The following is a 16,436-nucleotide window of genomic DNA, read 5'->3' as shown; positions in this document are numbered from 1 at the left end:
TGACTGGAAAGCAAAAAAAAAAAAGTCAGTGCAATCTTTTGGTGGAAAGAATGTTTTCACTCTTCACAGACTCCAGCACGACACACTGGCTGCTACTTTCCTCCTTCCATTGAATTGGATTATCCATGGGAACAGTCATCAAGTCTTGCCCAGAGGGACTCGTGAAGCAAACTCTCGCTGAACAAACCATCCAGTGTATACATATGTAACATTTTGTACCATATGTGTGAAAACAAAAACATGAATCAAGATGGTTGTGTACTTTTGGTGAACGATTCGTTCAAATCATGATTTAAACATTCCCGCACCATTCACAGCTTTTCATTTCCAAGATGGTTGACTCGTTCTTGATGTTCTCAACTACTTTTAATGAACAAAAGAGTTGAAAGAAGTGCTTTGCGGTGTAGCCAAAGGCTTTTGTGTTTCATTTTCTGATTAAAACAAAGAAGAAATGGAAAACAAAGCGATGTGTTATCTTCACAGAGGCGATGCGGAAGGTGTGAAAATTCCACTAAATTAGAGACACGCAGGTCACAGTTAGTTGGCGGCAGAGGCTGTGAGAGAAGAAGTGTGAAACATTTTGTTGATTTGAAGACTGCCAGCAAATCTGCTGCCTCGTCGTCCTCCTCCGTTTTTTTCTGGTGGACACGTCCAACAATGCTTCGACTTAAAGATCTTGTTTGCATTTTTGACTTTGTACCGTTTCAGAAAACGTTCTGGAAGCACTGTGTGGTTTTTGTGTAAAGACTTTTCCAAAGGCCATCCATCCATCCTTCCTATTTCCGGCCCAGATGGTTGGGTCACATGACAGCAGATCGGAGCTGGCTCTCGTGTCCATGCTGCTTTTGCGTAGGAGGCCTGTTGAACGAGTGAACGGACAGTATGGATTTGGTGACTGCTGTTTACTGGACATTTGGGATTCTGTCCGAATGTTTACTTGGCTGTCATTTTGCTTGATGTTGACTGTAAAGATACCAACAAAAAGAACTTAAATGGAAATCCCCGTTCTCTTCCTCCAGCTTGCTTTTCTGCCCAGAGGGAAATAACCGAGCCCTTTGTGCCGGGAAGGAGTTGATTGGACCAAAAATAGGAGGAACAATCTTAAATGTGGTTGTCAAAGCTGCTGTGGAAATGTGGCTTTTTTTTTTTTTTTTTTTTGAGTAAGATAAACCACAAAAGAAACAATGATACTTTGGGTTTTGTTCAAATGTACGGACACAAGTGCTGACGGTGAAATTAACTTGGGCACATCTGATGGCGAAAGGTTCAGTTCCATTTTGTGGCTGAGATTGCAAAATGGTGCAATAAATTGTCACACACGTGGATTTCATTAAGAGCACAGAGAACAACTTGTTTTCACGACCAATTGAATCGAGGTCAGTTATGTTAATTGATGGTGGTGTCAACTACCGGACATGGACTTGGATGCCATTTTTCCAAATCGTAACAGTGAATCAAGAGTCGTTCAGCCATGTCACATTTTTATTTAAAATTGTTACATATGTACAGATTAAAGATATCACCGCCTATTTGGGCTTTTTATTGTAAAATCACAATCAGACAATTCAACTGGCAGTCTTGAGTTTGATGATTAAGTTTTTTTTAATGTTTCAGCTACACAAAAGATTGAAAATTATTTACAAAACCATTTTATATAATAATATGTGTTAAATGGAAACCCCAAACATCACATTTACATCTCATGATTCACATCCTGTACTTGCTCTGTAGTGGGGGTCACCAACATGGTGCCAGTGGGATGGCCCCCAAGGACCACACATGTGGGCCTCTTCTAAAAATAACTACCAGCGATGGGAAGAATTAATCAACAATTGAGTTATGTATGTATATTAAGTGTTGCATGTGGATAAATATCTCAATATCATACCATAGCTAAATGTATATAAGAGCAAATATTTCAAACTTGGAGCCCTTTGCATTTTTCACTACCCAAGAAGTAGCAGGAAAAAAGTTTTCAAATGCTTGGTGACCCCTCTTTTGAACCTCATCGGCAGAACACAATAAATCCAAACGTGGCGGACAAAGTGTACACCACAAAAAAACATCAACGAGAAGAAAAGCTGCAGGAAAAAAAAAAGTCACAGCCATCAAAGTTCACCGACTGAAAACGTACTCAGTGTAGCTCGTCCACAGTTTGTCCTCCCCCGGGTCGCTGCTGCCGTACGAGCAGGTCCCCGTGGAGTTGCAAGCCACCATGTGGAAGCCGGCCTCGGCCAGCCGATCGAACGCTTGCTCCAAGAAGTTGTACTTGAGGTAGTACCTGGACGTGTACTTGTCCGGGGTTCGGTCCGGGTCGCGGCTCTCGTTCAGCGTGTCCCCGAACACTTCTTTGGCGAGGCAGATCTTGCTGCAAACGGTGATGCGGGCCACTCTGCGGAATTTGGCGTCCGCCTGGATGTCTCTGCCGATGGTGTAGCTGCCCCGGTAGCCCACCGTGATGTAGCCCGAGCTGCAGCTGGAGATGGAGCTGGAGCCCGGCGAGCGCAGGGTTCTGTCCGACGACGAGGAGCCGGTGACCGGGCTGGGGAGCTCAGCCTCCTCCGGCTCCCCGCCGCCGCCGTCCTCCGTGGGGGAGCTGGGGGCCGCCAGGCGCCTTGACAGCTCCGGGAGCTGGAAGTAGTCTGCCTCCTTCTGCAGGCGCCTCTTCTCCTTGAAGAACTCGGGCAGGAAGAGCTCCGAGTCCCGCAAGTAGTCCAGAATGTAGCGGAATAAAAAACCATCTCGGTCAAAAAAGAAGCGCCCTTTGCCGTCTTTGGGAAGATCATTCGGGGAACTTTGGCTGAACTTGGCCCAAAGCAGGGAGTCGGGCACCGCTGTGAGCGTGTCCAGCCTGGTCACGTAGACCTGACCGCCCACGTTGAGCTCCACGATGTCGGGGAAAGTTGAGCTGGGGCTCCCTGCATCTGCCATCGTGAAGGAGGGGAAGATAGTTGGGTCGTGTTCCTAATTTTGTGTTTTATATGCCTTTGGCTGTGTGGGAGGAGAAGCGAGCGCAACATTGCTTTTAACTCTTCCGTGGGAGTTTGCGCAGCGTTTAATGACGCTCTTAAACCTTCCCAACAGAACACAATGTCATCTAATAAAAATAGTGTACTTTCTGGAGGGGGGAAAATGTAGGCTTTAAAACTATGTGGATAAATAATACACATAGTCAACGGCGCATTTTAATCAGATTGCTTTATGTGTACATGTATTTTTGACGCTGATTCAAAACATGTACTTAACTATTTCGTCGCAAATCTGGTTTTCAGATATTTTCATCAAGTTAATAATAATAATAATAATAATAATTAATAATAATGATGATGATGATGAAATTATAAACAATCCCAAATCTAAGCCCTTTTGGAACATCTTACAGCAAGTATTGTTAAGTCAAGGCAATAATGCAACTCGTTTAAAAAGAGAAAACATTGTGTGACTTTTAATTATGGTTTCTTTACACGTTCTTGGAAATAAAAGCAATACTGTCATCATCATTGTATTGTACTGCTATCTAGTGGAATTTTTGTGAAGGTGCATCATAGGTACAGAGTACAGTATTGTAAAATAATATTTAATAATCACTGTTTATAATTAACTACAGACAAATCGTACGAGAAAAATCAAGCCAAACTAAAAGTCGATATTAACAATTTGCTTGAGCGTGAATGAATGATAAATGGATCCATTGGCCAACACCCGTGCGCGCAGAGACGCGCGCACGCATGTGGCCATTGTGTGCGTTTCAATTCCGTTAAAGGTCAAGTTTTTACTTCTTGCAGTCTGTCAGAGAATAATTGGATGAAGGCGGTAGGGAGCCAATTACATTATTAAGGTTAGAAAAACTAGAATGGCAGAAATAGAGATATGTGCGAGATTTCCAACAAACGCCCTGCTCATCATCGGTGTTGCTTCTTTTCTCAGCTGGCACGTCTTAATATGTGACTATATAAAACTAGATAAAAAATCAGAAAGTCATTGCAAAGTTTATTTGAGAATTTTAGCGAAAGTTATTACTTTTCAGACAATCTACACAAATTTGCTAAAAAAATTAATTGTGTTGTTTCCTATCATGTCTTGAGATAATCTTTAAATTAGTAATATGATAAAATCATCAAATTAGCTTAATATATAAAATCATGAATGTGGATCTCAATTTCATTTATTATGTCAAAAGACTCAAATCATCTTTGGAATGATTTTTTTTTTTTTTTTTAACTGTTGGCCGTGCCCTCTTGGTCCAGCTGATCAGACCCGATTCACAACATCTGGAGGCCGAGGCGCCACACCTGCTTACTGATCATTGGAGAACCTTTAAAAGAAGCCGGTGCTGCAACCTCAGTTGGTTTGCCAGCACGCTGATCCATCTCATCTCACAACTTGTTGCTTGTGTTTCAATTCTTTTCCTGCTGTGCGTTATTAGTTGTTGTTTTTTGGTCAATTGCATCAAAATTTTCTGCCATTCATGCTCCATATTTTTTGCAGAATTTCACAGAATCCCTCCAAAATGTGTGACCACTGCTTACAAATGATGATAACTGGTCATTGACCAATCCATTTTTAACTGTGCAAGCTCCACCTCAAAATGTGTCATCTCCAAGAACTAAAAGAAATGGTGTGTGTGCGTTGTCATCGTCACCTTCTCTCAGGATAATGTCTGTACCCTTGTGCTCCTCAATCAGCCCTAATGGATCCTCTGGCTCAGATTCAGCTGGGCTGCTGATTATGATACTAAAGACACACAGAACACACACACACACAAAACAGGGTGTGGTTGGTGGCCATCGTGCGTCATGGTGAGCTAAGAGGTGTGATGACCATCACGACATCTTTTCTATTCTTTATTTGCTGCAGGAGTGTCAAATAGAAATTCAAAAACAACTAAATTTGATGTATTTACTCTGATGGTGTGTTCTTTAAAAACACTTTATTGTAAATCTGTGCTATTTTCCTCCCCCACTGCATTGCATGTGCACACAAATGGGAAGGGTTCACATGGGTCCCATCCATCGTGCTCCATTTGAAAGCAAAGCGACCCGGTCCCCGGGGGCTAATATGGGCGGGCCATTGTGCTCTCTGTATTATTCTCCCCGCTGAATTTCTATGGGCAGAGGGAAAAAAAGCAATGTCCATCCTTTCTGCTTCGATAAAAGCAGTGAGGAAGTGAGGAGCACACAAAATGACAGTCTATGCTTTTAGATTGCATGTTGGAAATTTGGGAGAAATATCAGCTGTAAATTCAATGGCAAGAAATGGAAATACGATATTAGTGAGGTAATTTGCGTTCCGCTGATAAATTACCAAAGCACAACTGGGGAGCATTACATCATAGTTAAAACAAATAAATAAATATTGTGGCAAAACATTTAGTAATCTTGTCTGTTGAACTTCCGTGAAGCCGATTCCGACTTTGCCTCATGGGTTGGACAGAAATTCCACCGCCTGCCGAGCTCCAGTCTGTCTACCTGCCAGTCTGAGTGCTTGTGGGTCCGCTCAGCTAATCAAGTTCTCCTGGCTGATTTTATTATGGAGGCCGCTACATTCATTTAGCTGACGATTCTCCTCAGCAGCTTGGAGAGGCTAATGGAGGAGATGGAGAGATAGATGGGAACCAAAAAGACATACCACGATATACTCAACAGTGTCTTTGGAAAAATAAAAATCGTGCCTTATCTTCTGTTTCCAGCACCGGCTTTGCAATTTAATTAGAGACATGAGTTAAAAAAGGACGTAAAGATGGATCAGTCATCTTGATAGCGAAGCAGCAGATGAGATCGAGGATGCTTCGATCCAGCAAGCAATCCATCGTGTTCAAGTGTTCTCTGGAATTCACTGAGATACAAAAGGGATTGGAATTTGAAAATCCAACCTGAAGTCAAAGATCTTAAAAAGGGAAAAGGTCTGATTCTAACTGGCAGGTGTACGTTGCAAACTTCATCGGCAATTGGCTTTGACCAATTTGCACGTTTGATTGCTGAACAGCAGAATTTTAACAGCAAAATCTGCTTCCGTCGCATGACTCCAATAACGAGATCCTCGAGGACGTTCTAAATATATCCAGTGCGCATGAATGAATGACTCTTTTGGTGCAGGTCCAAACGTTCTCTTCGTCAGAATCCTACGTAAAGCACAAAATAAATGGATTGAGTGGGCCAACCGGCGGTTTCCCTTCATAATTGTTAATTATGGAGAGTGCTGGCTGAGGCACCGATGAAGATGGGATGTTCTCCCTCCCCCCCCCGTCCACCATTTTATGGGATTGCTCTTAGTTCTCAAGGACACGAAACAGGACACTTGTGATAAAGGAGGAGGTGCAGGGAATGGGTGGGGCACGCTCGGCATTCTATTGGTGCACAAGATGGCAACAGGCGCCAGGTTCCACCCCCCCGCCCCGTCCCCCTCCAAGTGACCACCAGCAACCCCGCCCAATCCACGTGGCTCCTTGTCCAGTCCAAGACGAGAGCACAGCACTTAAGATAATGTAAATAAGAGGGGAGGGAGAGCTATTTTAAGACTTTTCTATGGCCGTGGATGTCCATCAAAGACGCAAGCCAAGCGATTGTAATTTCACTCACGTTTTCAGACATGCTCTCTGTCTCTCGTCAAAGTGGCCGAAGGGCTCGTCAAAAGAAGGCCGTGATGTAAGATGCTGTAAACAAAGTATGGACTTAACATGTCTCTGAAAAAAATGGTGTGTGGAAATTCTTCAATTTTACTCAGGTGGTTCAGATGATTTTCTTGACCAATTAATAAAATAAAAACAAGTTGACGAGAATGCTCGTCGACGGGAACCTGCGTCATTAATATCATTGACGCAGGTTCCCGTTGCTGGCATACAAAGAGTTCAAATTGAAAAAATTCAACACACCTGATTTTTCAGTGTATAATATCTCCCAAAATATATTTTTTTTCCATAAAATATGTACCTAAAGAAGATGTAAACATTTATATAGGGTTGTTTGATTAGAATATTGAAATTGAGGGTTTGTACTATGGAGTTAAATTTTCTAGAAGTCATACAAAATTTCCAAACATGAAAAATAATGTTCATGACAGGGTACCATCCTTTAAAAAAAAATGAAATTCAATTGAAAAATATTCCTAATAAAAACAATTTAGTATTCCAAAGTAGATTTTATATTTGTTTACATGATAATGTTACATAATTTTTTTATTGATACATCTGCTATGACATCAAAAAATAAATAAACATTTAGATAGCATCCTTCCTTCTTACATGATTAATGCTAAACAGCAATTTGTTATTTCTACACCTTCCCCTCCTCCATATTTATACAAACATAGACGTCACAGAGATCTGTACATGGCCATGAACAACACACACATTACAGATCCAAAATTCATAAGTGACTGCGACAACTCCACTTGCAATAAAATAAATACACAAACGGCAAATTACATTTTTGATACAAGATGATTCGCTTTCACATTCATAATCTCTTTTTTTTTTTTTTCTTCACTGCTGTTTGACCTGTGAGGTCTGTGGAAATGCACACTCATCATTTTCATTAAGGCAGCAGAATAAAAGTCTCCTTGATCTTGATCGGCTTCTGAAAGAAAACCAGCGCAATGCTTGACTATTTCCACTATTGCTTCTCTAAATTCTATTGAGCTGTGCTGATGAGTTGCCTCTTGAGTCATGATCTCATTTGTCTTTTTATATCAGAGGTAACAAAATCAGTTTTGGGTCATGTGATCATTTAGTTCCTGCTCATAAATGTAACTTTAAATGCTTGACTGGGCACTTTGAGTGACTCGCAAATGGTGCCGTCTGCCTTTCGCCTAAAGTCAGATGTAATTGTGAAAGTTAAGATTGAAGGAGTGTTATTAATTTTGTGAGAATATATTGCTGCGGTGTGCCAGCTACGACCGGTCGGTGTTGTACCTCATTGTCCTTGTTTGCGTATTGTCTTCAGTTTGATGGACAGCCGGAGCAGTTTTTTCGCAGTCTTCCAAAACCACACGTCTGGATCTTGTCATTCTTCATCGTGGTGGGAGTAGTCGGGGCTTGACTCCTCCTCTTCCTCCTCCACGGTATCTGTCGGCAGTGTGTCGCGGCGCGTGAAGGCGGCCGCCAAGGTCACGCTCAGCCGCGGTTTGACGGGCGCCATCTCAGACAGCCCGATGTCGTTGCCACGGGTCACCAGCGTGGTTTTATCCATAATCTCGCCGCTGTGCTTGGACACCACGGCGTCGAGAAAGTCGTATTTATGAGACAGCTTGCCGCTTTCAAACAGGTACTTGGCCAGGTAGGAAAAGGCCACGTTACCCAGGAAGGACGCTAGCATAGATGCTGTTTTGAAGGGAAACTTTTGGATGACCACGTCCTCCATTTCTCCGGTGATGTGGTGCTTGCGTTGCTCGATGCTCCATCCGGGGTAATAAATAAAAGGGGGCAGTTGCAGGTAGGGTTCCCCCCCGCCGATACGCAGCACCATGCCAAAGGCGTACGCCGCCACCGAGCCGTACGTGTTGGTGCCTTTCACGAAGAGCACGCTGAGGAGCTGCGGGAAGATGATGACGTAAACCAAGTCGGAGCTGAGGTACCACAGTCCGTAAACCGTCCCCGTGACCAAGGCCATCAGCGTGGCCAGACCGCCGAACACAAAGATGGTGATCCGCATGACCCACACGATCTCTCGATCGGACGCCTGCGGAGATAAAGCCGAGGTTAGGACGGGTTTGAGCGTTAAGGAGAGGCGCACGCTGACCGATTGTCTGAAGGCCAGCTGGTAGATGTTCCTCGCAAACATGGAGCTGGCTGACAGGATGGACGAGTCAGCCGATGACATGACGGCGGCCGACACGGCGCCCAGGCCGAAAAAAGACACAAACGGCGGGCAGAGGTGCTGCAGAACGATGGGGAGGATCATATCGGCTTCTTCTTTCTCTTTGGGAGGAATGCTGCCGTATGTTGTTTGGTTCCAGTCTGAAGACCGTCACAATACACAAATACCATTACAGAATCCCCCGAAAAAATTCTTTCAAAATAAATGTTGACTGTTGATTGGGAACGAAAATAATGTGAAATCTGGAGAGCGATCCACTAATTTGTTCCCTTGATGAGTTAACATTTAAAAATGGATGGCTGCTACATTATGAATGAGTGCAACCAGCTGCTATTTACCCAAGCTCTCTCAGATCTAAAGGCAACACGGGCCCACCCTGAGCGGCCGACACACACCAATCATGAACTCAAGCGCACACACACCTGTGGAGGCCCCGATCGCTCCAATAAGAACGGAGGGAACGGCCATGACCAGGCATCCGAACGCAGCGATGAAGGACAGGACTTGTGCGTAGGTTGCAGAAGAAGCGGAGAGCACTCGTTGGAAATAGACCTGCCAAGGGATTCCTCCAAGCATCTAGGTTGGTCAAATTACGCACATGGAACTTGATTGGAATAACCACAACATCACAGTAGCACCACGAGATGGAAAATCAAGCAAGGGTGACAATACCAGGAGGCAAAAATTGTCGATCCAGACCCAGGTGTCACTCTTGTTGATGCTGCCTCTCCACGGCGACTGGTACACGTGCTCCACTGCGGTCACCGTGATGTCTGACACGGCCGGGTTGGTCAGCGCGAACGGCACGCTGATCCACTTCAGATGTAAAAAAATATAACAGGTTCTGGATTCTCGTGGTTTTCCACATTTCCTGGAAAAGGACCTACCAGGCCGAGAAAGATGCAGAAGAGCTGCACCACGTCAGTGTAGGCCACCGAGTAAAGTCCTCCCACCAACGTGTAAAAGATGGCGATGAGGGCCGAGATAACTACCGACATTTTGATGTTGATGTCCACGATGACGCTGAGCGTGGCGCCTGAGGGCACAAACGTAGATGATGATGTCACGCAGATACCACCGCGGCGTTTATGAGCTGCAAAAGCAATAAACATACCAAGAGCCGACAAGATGGCGGCGGACCAGAAGATCTCCCCCATTAATGCGGGTATGAAGAGAAGGCCGCCCATGCGTTTGCCGTATAGCTGCTGGAACGGGTCCAACATGGTTACGTAACCTCTTGAGCGCATGGGCTTGGCGAAAAAAAGTCCTCCTGGTAGACAAAGAATTCACGTTTGCACGTACGCTTGGACACCATTTACCAAGATTTAGCAGAAAGGAACTCAGTGAAGAAATAAATGGTTAGAAATACGTCATGCTTTGTCAGGTCATGTCTAAAAATGGCTATATTGTGGTGCAACTTGCTCTCGTCGGAAAATTGACTACCGTGTGATGTCATAGATGTGGGAAGAAAAATACATTATAGTCTTTCATTATCATGTAGTATATTTGTCTTTTAAAAATCTAAAAATTCAATCCCAGGTCAAATTATTTATTTATTTATTTATTTATTTATTTATTTATTTATTTATTTAGTAAACAGGGTCTGAAAATGGCTGGTATTTAATGAGTTGGCTAGCTAACAAGCCAGTGATGTCAGTCACTGCATCACTGTATACAAAATATAAACAGATTTAAAGTGATAAGTGTGTGTACAACAGGGGTCACCAAGTCCGAACTAGAGGACACCAGGGGTCACCAAGTCCGGTCCTCAAGTCCGGACTTGGTGACTCCCACTGTAACAAATCAAATACAGAGACAAAATATGTGAGGGCACGATTGCTCACACCACACACATTTAAACAACACCCCAAAGAAACTTGAGTAAATTCACATCATGCATTTTAAAATTAAGTAAGTAATTATCATCTGTGTGGTTGGACACAAAAAGCAAAGCATTTGCTTTGTCTAAATGTTTTTGCATGCAGTGGTCGGTCAGACTCACCTACAACAAGACTGAGGGCATATCCAAAAGGGGCTTGTGCCCAAGCCAAGCCATAATCTGGCAGATAAACGTACTCAGCTGTGCCATTAATGTATCCTCCTCCAACCCACGTTGCTGAAAATACAAAAAGAAACTTGAATCTTCAAAGTTGTTTCATGTCATTTATCATATCAAAAAAATTTATTGTAATTAGAAGCACTGCATTAAACTGGGTCAAACGCTCAGATTGTTTTTCAAATGTACCTTTTAATGTGGATGCAAAAAAAACAAACTTTAAAGATTAATACTTAAATAAAAAAGATTAATATCTTTGTAAAAGATTGTTTATTGTATGAAAACTCATTGGACTTCATGTATGCGAACGAATGAAGTGTCCGTGAAGAGTCAAAGAGAACGTTCCTCAAGAATATACAATCAACTTTTTAGAGTTTGAATTTATATATATTGCAACTTCACTGTTTATTTCCGATTTTCTTACCAAGTATAATCAAGGTGTCTTACCAGTCATAGTAAATCCTCCGACGAATAATCCAATATCTCTTCCTCCTACCATGATGGTTTCGCTGCGGTCGGTCCCTTCGGCCTCCCCGGAGTGTTTGTTCTTCCATGCCGCCCAAATGCCCACAAAGAGGATGAGGAGGTAGAAGAGCGCGATAGCCACAAGCCCCTCGACGTGGATGGTCATGGTGGCGCCGGTCTTGCGCTAAGAACAACGACGCATGGAGACCTGCATGCGGAGCGCACATCGCAAATAAAGTATCCTTAAAAACGTACGTGTTATAACACAGATTTATTTATTTAAAACTTGGGTGCATTATTTTGTAGTTCAAAACAGAAAATAGTTTATAAATCGACTCAAAAATAAGATACGCAGCAAACAATAACAATTACAATTGAGAGTGTCATTTGCGTAATTACGCACGAAAGATGACCGCAAATTTGAAGACACGAAAAGAATCAAATAGCAAACTGTTTGTCTGATAGAACTACGAAAGTATTGGGTCTTTTAAAACGTACCTGAAAAGTTTCTAGAGGCATGCGCTGCTTCTCGGACGGCTTCGCTCCAAAAAGCAAGGAGCGCTCCAATGAGATAATGGCGGAGGTCTCTTGGGTGACTCGGTGGGCTTTTAAGGGGGGGGTAGGTGCCGTCAGAGGACTGGTAAAACACGTCAGAAGAACCCACCGTCTCGGTCCTACCTCGCTCAATGAGCAACTCACTCATTCGGGGGGGGGGGGGGGGGGGGGGGGGGGGGGACGTCATACGTGCTTGGATTCAAGTACAGCTCCAATCTTGAATCTGGGCTGCAGCTTTAAACAAGTCAATTTAATTGCAGAGAGTCCTTGGTGCATTGTTGGAGACAAAAAGACGAAATTCTCCATTGAGGGCATCTCGGCCTATTGGGTCATTTATTTTTTATTTTCGTCATATTCTGCTCATAAGCCCAATTAGCTGACTCACTGCGTTTTTTTTTTTTGTTTTTTTTTTGTGTGTGTGACTGATTGGGGGTAGCTTTGACGCATCAACCGAAGGACACTGCGAAATATAGAGTTCGGTTTCCTTGAAATAATTCTTGAGCTATTTTTTCACTTGGTCTTTTAATTAGGTACACCTGCAATTTAATGTGAGCATACATAAAATGTAACGAAATTTATATGTAAAAAATTATCCACCGTTAATAGTGTTTTATTTGTGGAAGAGAAGAATTTTAAAAACTAATTGCGCCCCGCGCGTAATGTACGATAGCTGACAGGTTCCCAATTAGGAAGACTTCTGGAGAGCAGCAGGCAGAGCTCGAAGGACACATGTGACATTCTTCCTGGTTGCCCGCTAGCCACACGCATACAAACACAAGCCATATTGCTGCTCGGAAGCCTAATTGAAAGACAGATACGACGAGGTAAAAATATTTTGCACGAGCAGCGCCTCCTGCTGGCAAAGCTCTGGAATGTTTTCAGCACCATGGACAGAGAACATTGTTATAATTACAACGCTGAAAGTAGATCATGAAAAACGCTTATCAGTATCATTTAAATATGAAAATATGAGTAATTTTGGAGCTTAAAATAATTGATGGAAGTGTTGAAAGAGTCTTTTTAAGAGTTTGGAATCCACCAGCTGGCCATTTAATGAGCAGCTGTTGCTGGCAGGGCTGTTGGATATGGAAGGGTGAGCAAGAGCCAGAGACAAGACATACGTGGACACATTAACTTCATTAATGAGACATGGGAAGAGACCACCATCTTCCAAAAGGGGGGGAAAAATGCTTTTTATTCTTTAAAAACATTTACAATGAAATAAAACATACGACTTAAAACGATACATATTCAAGAGATGATCTTACGTTGTCCTAACATTGTGCTGAGTGTTATTTCATTTTCATTTATATATAAAAGATATTTTACAAACAATTTGCTGTCTATGAAGCCTCAGACTGTTACAACAACAACCAGAAAAAATACCATTATAAATTTAAAAAGAAGCTGCACATGTATTCGCTGCAATAAATGACGACGCGACGGTTTTGCCACGTGCATCTCTTTGTTCGGCACACGAACTTCGGAGATCTTGTCAAAGTAGAGTTTGCAAAACCATCGTTGTTGTCATTCTCTGCAGCACATTGTCAACTACGTACTGTTTAAAAAGACATTCACAAGTGAAATGGCAACTTGTGTACAATTCAAAAGAAACCAGCAAGTGTATAGAAAAGAGACACACACGTCAAAGACAATTCTTTAGATGGCTCCAGGGACCACCAGGGTTGGTTTTACACAATCCAGAACTAAAAAAAAAAAACATGCATTAGGAGACAAATATCAGATTTCTACATAAAGCACAGATGTCAACAAAATGTTACCTCCTCCTGCAAAAGCTGCTTCACGCCCCTCTCATGTTCTCAGGGATTTGATTTGATCTGTAAACAGCAAATCAGATCAATTCTCCCTTTTTAAATTCAATGTAGTCATTATCAGAAGCGCTTAGATTACCTTGTAACCACTCCACCCCTTCCTGCAAGCCGTCGCCTTTCAGCGCATCGGTGGCGCTGAAATCGATTTTTTTCGACACGTTTACAAACACAAAGGAAGATTTCAAGTGCAAATCTGATCGTACCAGATGTGCCAAGGTTTGTCCTTGATATTGTCCAAGCACAGCAGCTGGGAGACTTTGACTGAAGACAGAGCGTCTCGGACATCCATCTTGTTCGCCAAGAACAGGATGGGAATTCGCTTGTGTTTAATGTCTACGAGGAGACGGACAGGGAAATATCATCTGTAACCAGGAAGTTACTAAAAGAATTCCACAACGAACTTACCGGGATGATTTAATAAAGTGTCCAATTCTTCTTTGGCCACAACCATCCTTAGCTTATCCGCACTGTCGATGACAAAAATGACAGCCTGCCCCTCCCTGGCCGACACATTATATTATTATTATCAGTAAGCCAACGACCAAAAATTTGCAGTTTGTGTGAGCAACTGACTTGTAGTAGTGCTCCCACAAATTTCTGTATCTGCCTTGGCCCGACATGTCAAACACTGTGAAGGAAAGGCTACCCAAAGACAAGTCAGAAGAAATACTCAACAAGTCACATTGCAAAGTTAGCACGATGAAAACTTACCTGGACGTCTTGAACTTCTCGATGCTGAAACCGATGGTTGGGACGATGTCTTGTGCCTGCGCCTGCCAGTTAAATATGGCAAATGTTACACATTAAAACCTGAATGTTGAGGGGATCGTCGACAAGTTTGGATGTATTTGCAGCCTTACATTGGACGGTTTGAGTTTGTTGATGATGGTGGTTTTGCCGCTGTTGTCCAGGCCGAGGCAGAGCACGTTGACTTCTTTCTTGAAGCCCAGCCATCCTGCCAACTTGTCAAACAGCCCCATTGGCAGCAACTATCCACTCTTGCCCCCTTCGATTAAAAAAAGAGATCATTGCAGAGAATTGAACTCCGTTTGATATACTGAACTATTTCTACTATGACGTCTCAACAATGATCCAAGAAAAATCACAGCACTTTTGAATCCATTTAATCCGATTGCTTGGAGGTCTTAAAACACCCACACAGTCATGATGTTTGCATCTGTCTTGACGTAAGCTGACTTTGACAATTATCTGACTCGTTGTGTAAATACTAAAATGACACCTCGCAACTCAAGTTGTATGCTGTTTGTCATTTTAAAATTGCATTGTGCAACTGTCCATCATTATCCCTACTTTAACACTAAACAAGCAAGCAATCGTGCCATTCCAAAATGATCACGTGTTATGTAAAGCGCACCAACACCGCGATCATCAATAAGATGTGATGTTTTATCAGCTCGTTAGCCGATAACACCGACTAAAGAGATTGTAGCGTAATTCACAGTCACGGTCCTATTTAGTTAATCTTCTCTGCTCTGTCACCATACATGTTAGCCCGAGCTAACCCCTTGATAGTAACGCATAATCTTACACTTCAGGTCAGATTATATATTTTAGCAAAAGATCTTTACAAAATAGTGTCAAATGTGGAGCTAATGATTACCAAATCCGACTGGAAACGTAAATCTGAAGCCACGTAAACAGCTCACGTCAGAGCTAGCTGCGCTAACGTTAGTTAGCATGTATTACCATGTAACTTGCAACTAAAACACAGACGCCTTTGTTTCTGAGTGCTGAACTTTACCTTTGATTAAACTGTGTTCTTGTCGTGCACAGAACTGCAGTTTGGGTGAGTTTATTCCATCACCGGTGAGTCCTGTCCATTGTTTTCATTCATTTCTCGAGCGCATTTCCATGGTGCCCAGGATACGCTCCTAACTAATGCTGCATTCAGGGGAGACGGGATTTTACACACCCAAGTCATTACACAGCAAACCTTGATCTCGGGAAGTGTATGCGTGACGTAATTGTTTTGTGCTTTGACTTCGTAAATACATGTCAACAACTCTTTCATGATTTTGGATAAACGTGTGTGTGTTTTTTTGTAGTTCCTAGTCAATACGGAGCTCGACCCAAACGTACGCAAAGCGCATGCCAAAGTAACTAAAATCCCTTAAACGTTGCTTTCACTAAACCCTCAATGACATGACATCATAATCAATAAAATTGATACCATTACGTCACAAAAAGTTCAGGATTTTAGGCTTTTACTTTTAAACAATCCTTGTCATAGTTTTGACATTTTTGCCACGTTCTCACTGATCTTAGAGTGTCACGATTTCTTCAGCAGGTCACTGGAGGTCTCACAGAAAGGAATAAAAAGTGGTGAAAAAAAGTTGCTTTTGTAAATATTGCCAGTCAGCTCCTCAGAGAAGAGCAAGCTGTGTAGTAAGAATTTAAATGCATTTGGACAGGTGCAATCAAATTTAAATGTTATAGTGCATTTTAGGTGGATCCTGAAATTTTCCCCAAAAGTGAGACACCAAAAGTGTCCAACATATCTATATCTTCATGGCCTTCATCGATGCCCCACATAAGCGCATAATTGACAAACTCACCTGACAATTCTTCATGTCCAGAAAACGTGTCAGTTAAGAGGAACAATGGTTGTGTGTTTGTGCTTGTGGGCGCATCCATGGATACCTTTGTCGCTGACACAATGCGTGAAATGTCCCTTCTAGTGTTTGAGGTGAACAA

The 16,436-nt window shown here is 42.6% G+C and overlaps 3 protein-coding genes across 3 annotated transcripts; all 3 read right to left on the bottom strand.

The window, feature by feature from the left end:
• Positions 1–1,468: 1,468 nt before the first annotated feature.
• LOC148401038 (BTB/POZ domain-containing protein KCTD12-like) lies at positions 1,469–2,979 on the bottom strand. Its single transcript, XM_088371996.1, has one exon. It carries the CDS (start codon positions 2,929–2,931, stop codon positions 2,116–2,118), a length of 816 nt encoding a protein of 271 aa, XP_088228122.1. The 5' UTR covers positions 2,932–2,979; the 3' UTR covers positions 1,469–2,115.
• Positions 2,980–7,152: 4,173 nt separating this feature from the next.
• Positions 7,153–11,961, bottom strand: LOC148401037 (high-affinity choline transporter 1-like). The gene is made up of 9 exons (XM_088370843.1): positions 11,833–11,961; positions 11,317–11,542; positions 10,816–10,929; positions 9,928–10,083; positions 9,701–9,849; positions 9,486–9,629; positions 9,236–9,389; positions 8,736–8,953; positions 7,153–8,675 (listed from the first exon to the last, which is right to left on the bottom strand). Exons 2-9 carry the CDS (start codon positions 11,498–11,500, stop codon positions 8,001–8,003), a joined length of 1,794 nt encoding a protein of 597 aa, XP_088226969.1. The 5' UTR covers positions 11,501–11,542; positions 11,833–11,961; the 3' UTR covers positions 7,153–8,000.
• A 1,096-nt stretch (positions 11,962–13,057) lies between these two features.
• On the bottom strand, positions 13,058–16,434 carry arl6 (ARF like GTPase 6). The gene is made up of 10 exons (XM_088370844.1): positions 16,298–16,434; positions 15,484–15,623; positions 14,582–14,727; positions 14,433–14,494; positions 14,295–14,363; positions 14,127–14,221; positions 13,925–14,054; positions 13,801–13,856; positions 13,676–13,727; positions 13,058–13,597 (listed from the first exon to the last, which is right to left on the bottom strand). The coding sequence occupies exons 3-9, from the start codon at positions 14,699–14,701 to the stop codon at positions 13,702–13,704; spliced, it is 558 nt and encodes a 185-aa protein (XP_088226970.1). The 5' UTR covers positions 14,702–14,727; positions 15,484–15,623; positions 16,298–16,434; the 3' UTR covers positions 13,058–13,597; positions 13,676–13,701.
• Between the last annotated feature and the right edge of the window lie 2 nt (positions 16,435–16,436).

Source organism: Syngnathus floridae, chromosome 3, assembly GCF_059516105.1.
Source record: "Syngnathus floridae isolate MCC-2025c chromosome 3, RoL_Sflo_1.0, whole genome shotgun sequence".
Lineage (NCBI taxonomy): Eukaryota > Metazoa > Chordata > Actinopteri > Syngnathiformes > Syngnathidae > Syngnathus > Syngnathus floridae.
The sequence above is the reverse complement of the archived record's forward strand: the minus strand, read 5'-3'. Positions and strand labels throughout refer to the sequence as shown.

What these genes read in the sequence shown, in the direction of transcription:
- LOC148401038 (XM_088371996.1), bottom strand. Translation starts at nt 2,931, where the DNA reads ATGGCAGATGCAGGGAGCCCCAGCTCAACTTTCCCCGACATCGTGGAG.
- LOC148401037 (XM_088370843.1), bottom strand. Translation starts at nt 11,500, where the DNA reads ATGACCATCCACGTCGAGGGGCTTGTGGCTATCGCGCTCTTCTACCTC. An exon ending in CGGAGGATTTACTATGACTG is followed by an intron (nt 10,930 to 11,316) that starts GTAAGACACCTT and finishes TTGTATTTTCAG; the next exon opens with CAACGTGGGTTGGAGGAGGA. An exon ending in AGCTGGCCTTCAGACAATCG is followed by an intron (nt 8,676 to 8,735) that starts GTCAGCGTGCGC and finishes TTATCTCCGCAG; the next exon opens with GCGTCCGATCGAGAGATCGT.
- arl6 (XM_088370844.1), bottom strand. Translation starts at nt 14,701, where the DNA reads ATGGGGCTGTTTGACAAGTTGGCAGGATGGCTGGGCTTCAAGAAAGAA. An exon ending in ACAAACTCAAACCGTCCAAT is followed by an intron (nt 14,495 to 14,581) that starts GTAAGGCTGCAA and finishes TTTAACTGGCAG; the next exon opens with GCGCAGGCACAAGACATCGT. An exon ending in AGGGGTGGAGTGGTTACAAG is followed by an intron (nt 13,728 to 13,800) that starts GTAATCTAAGCG and finishes TGCTGTTTACAG; the next exon opens with ATCAAATCAAATCCCTGAGA.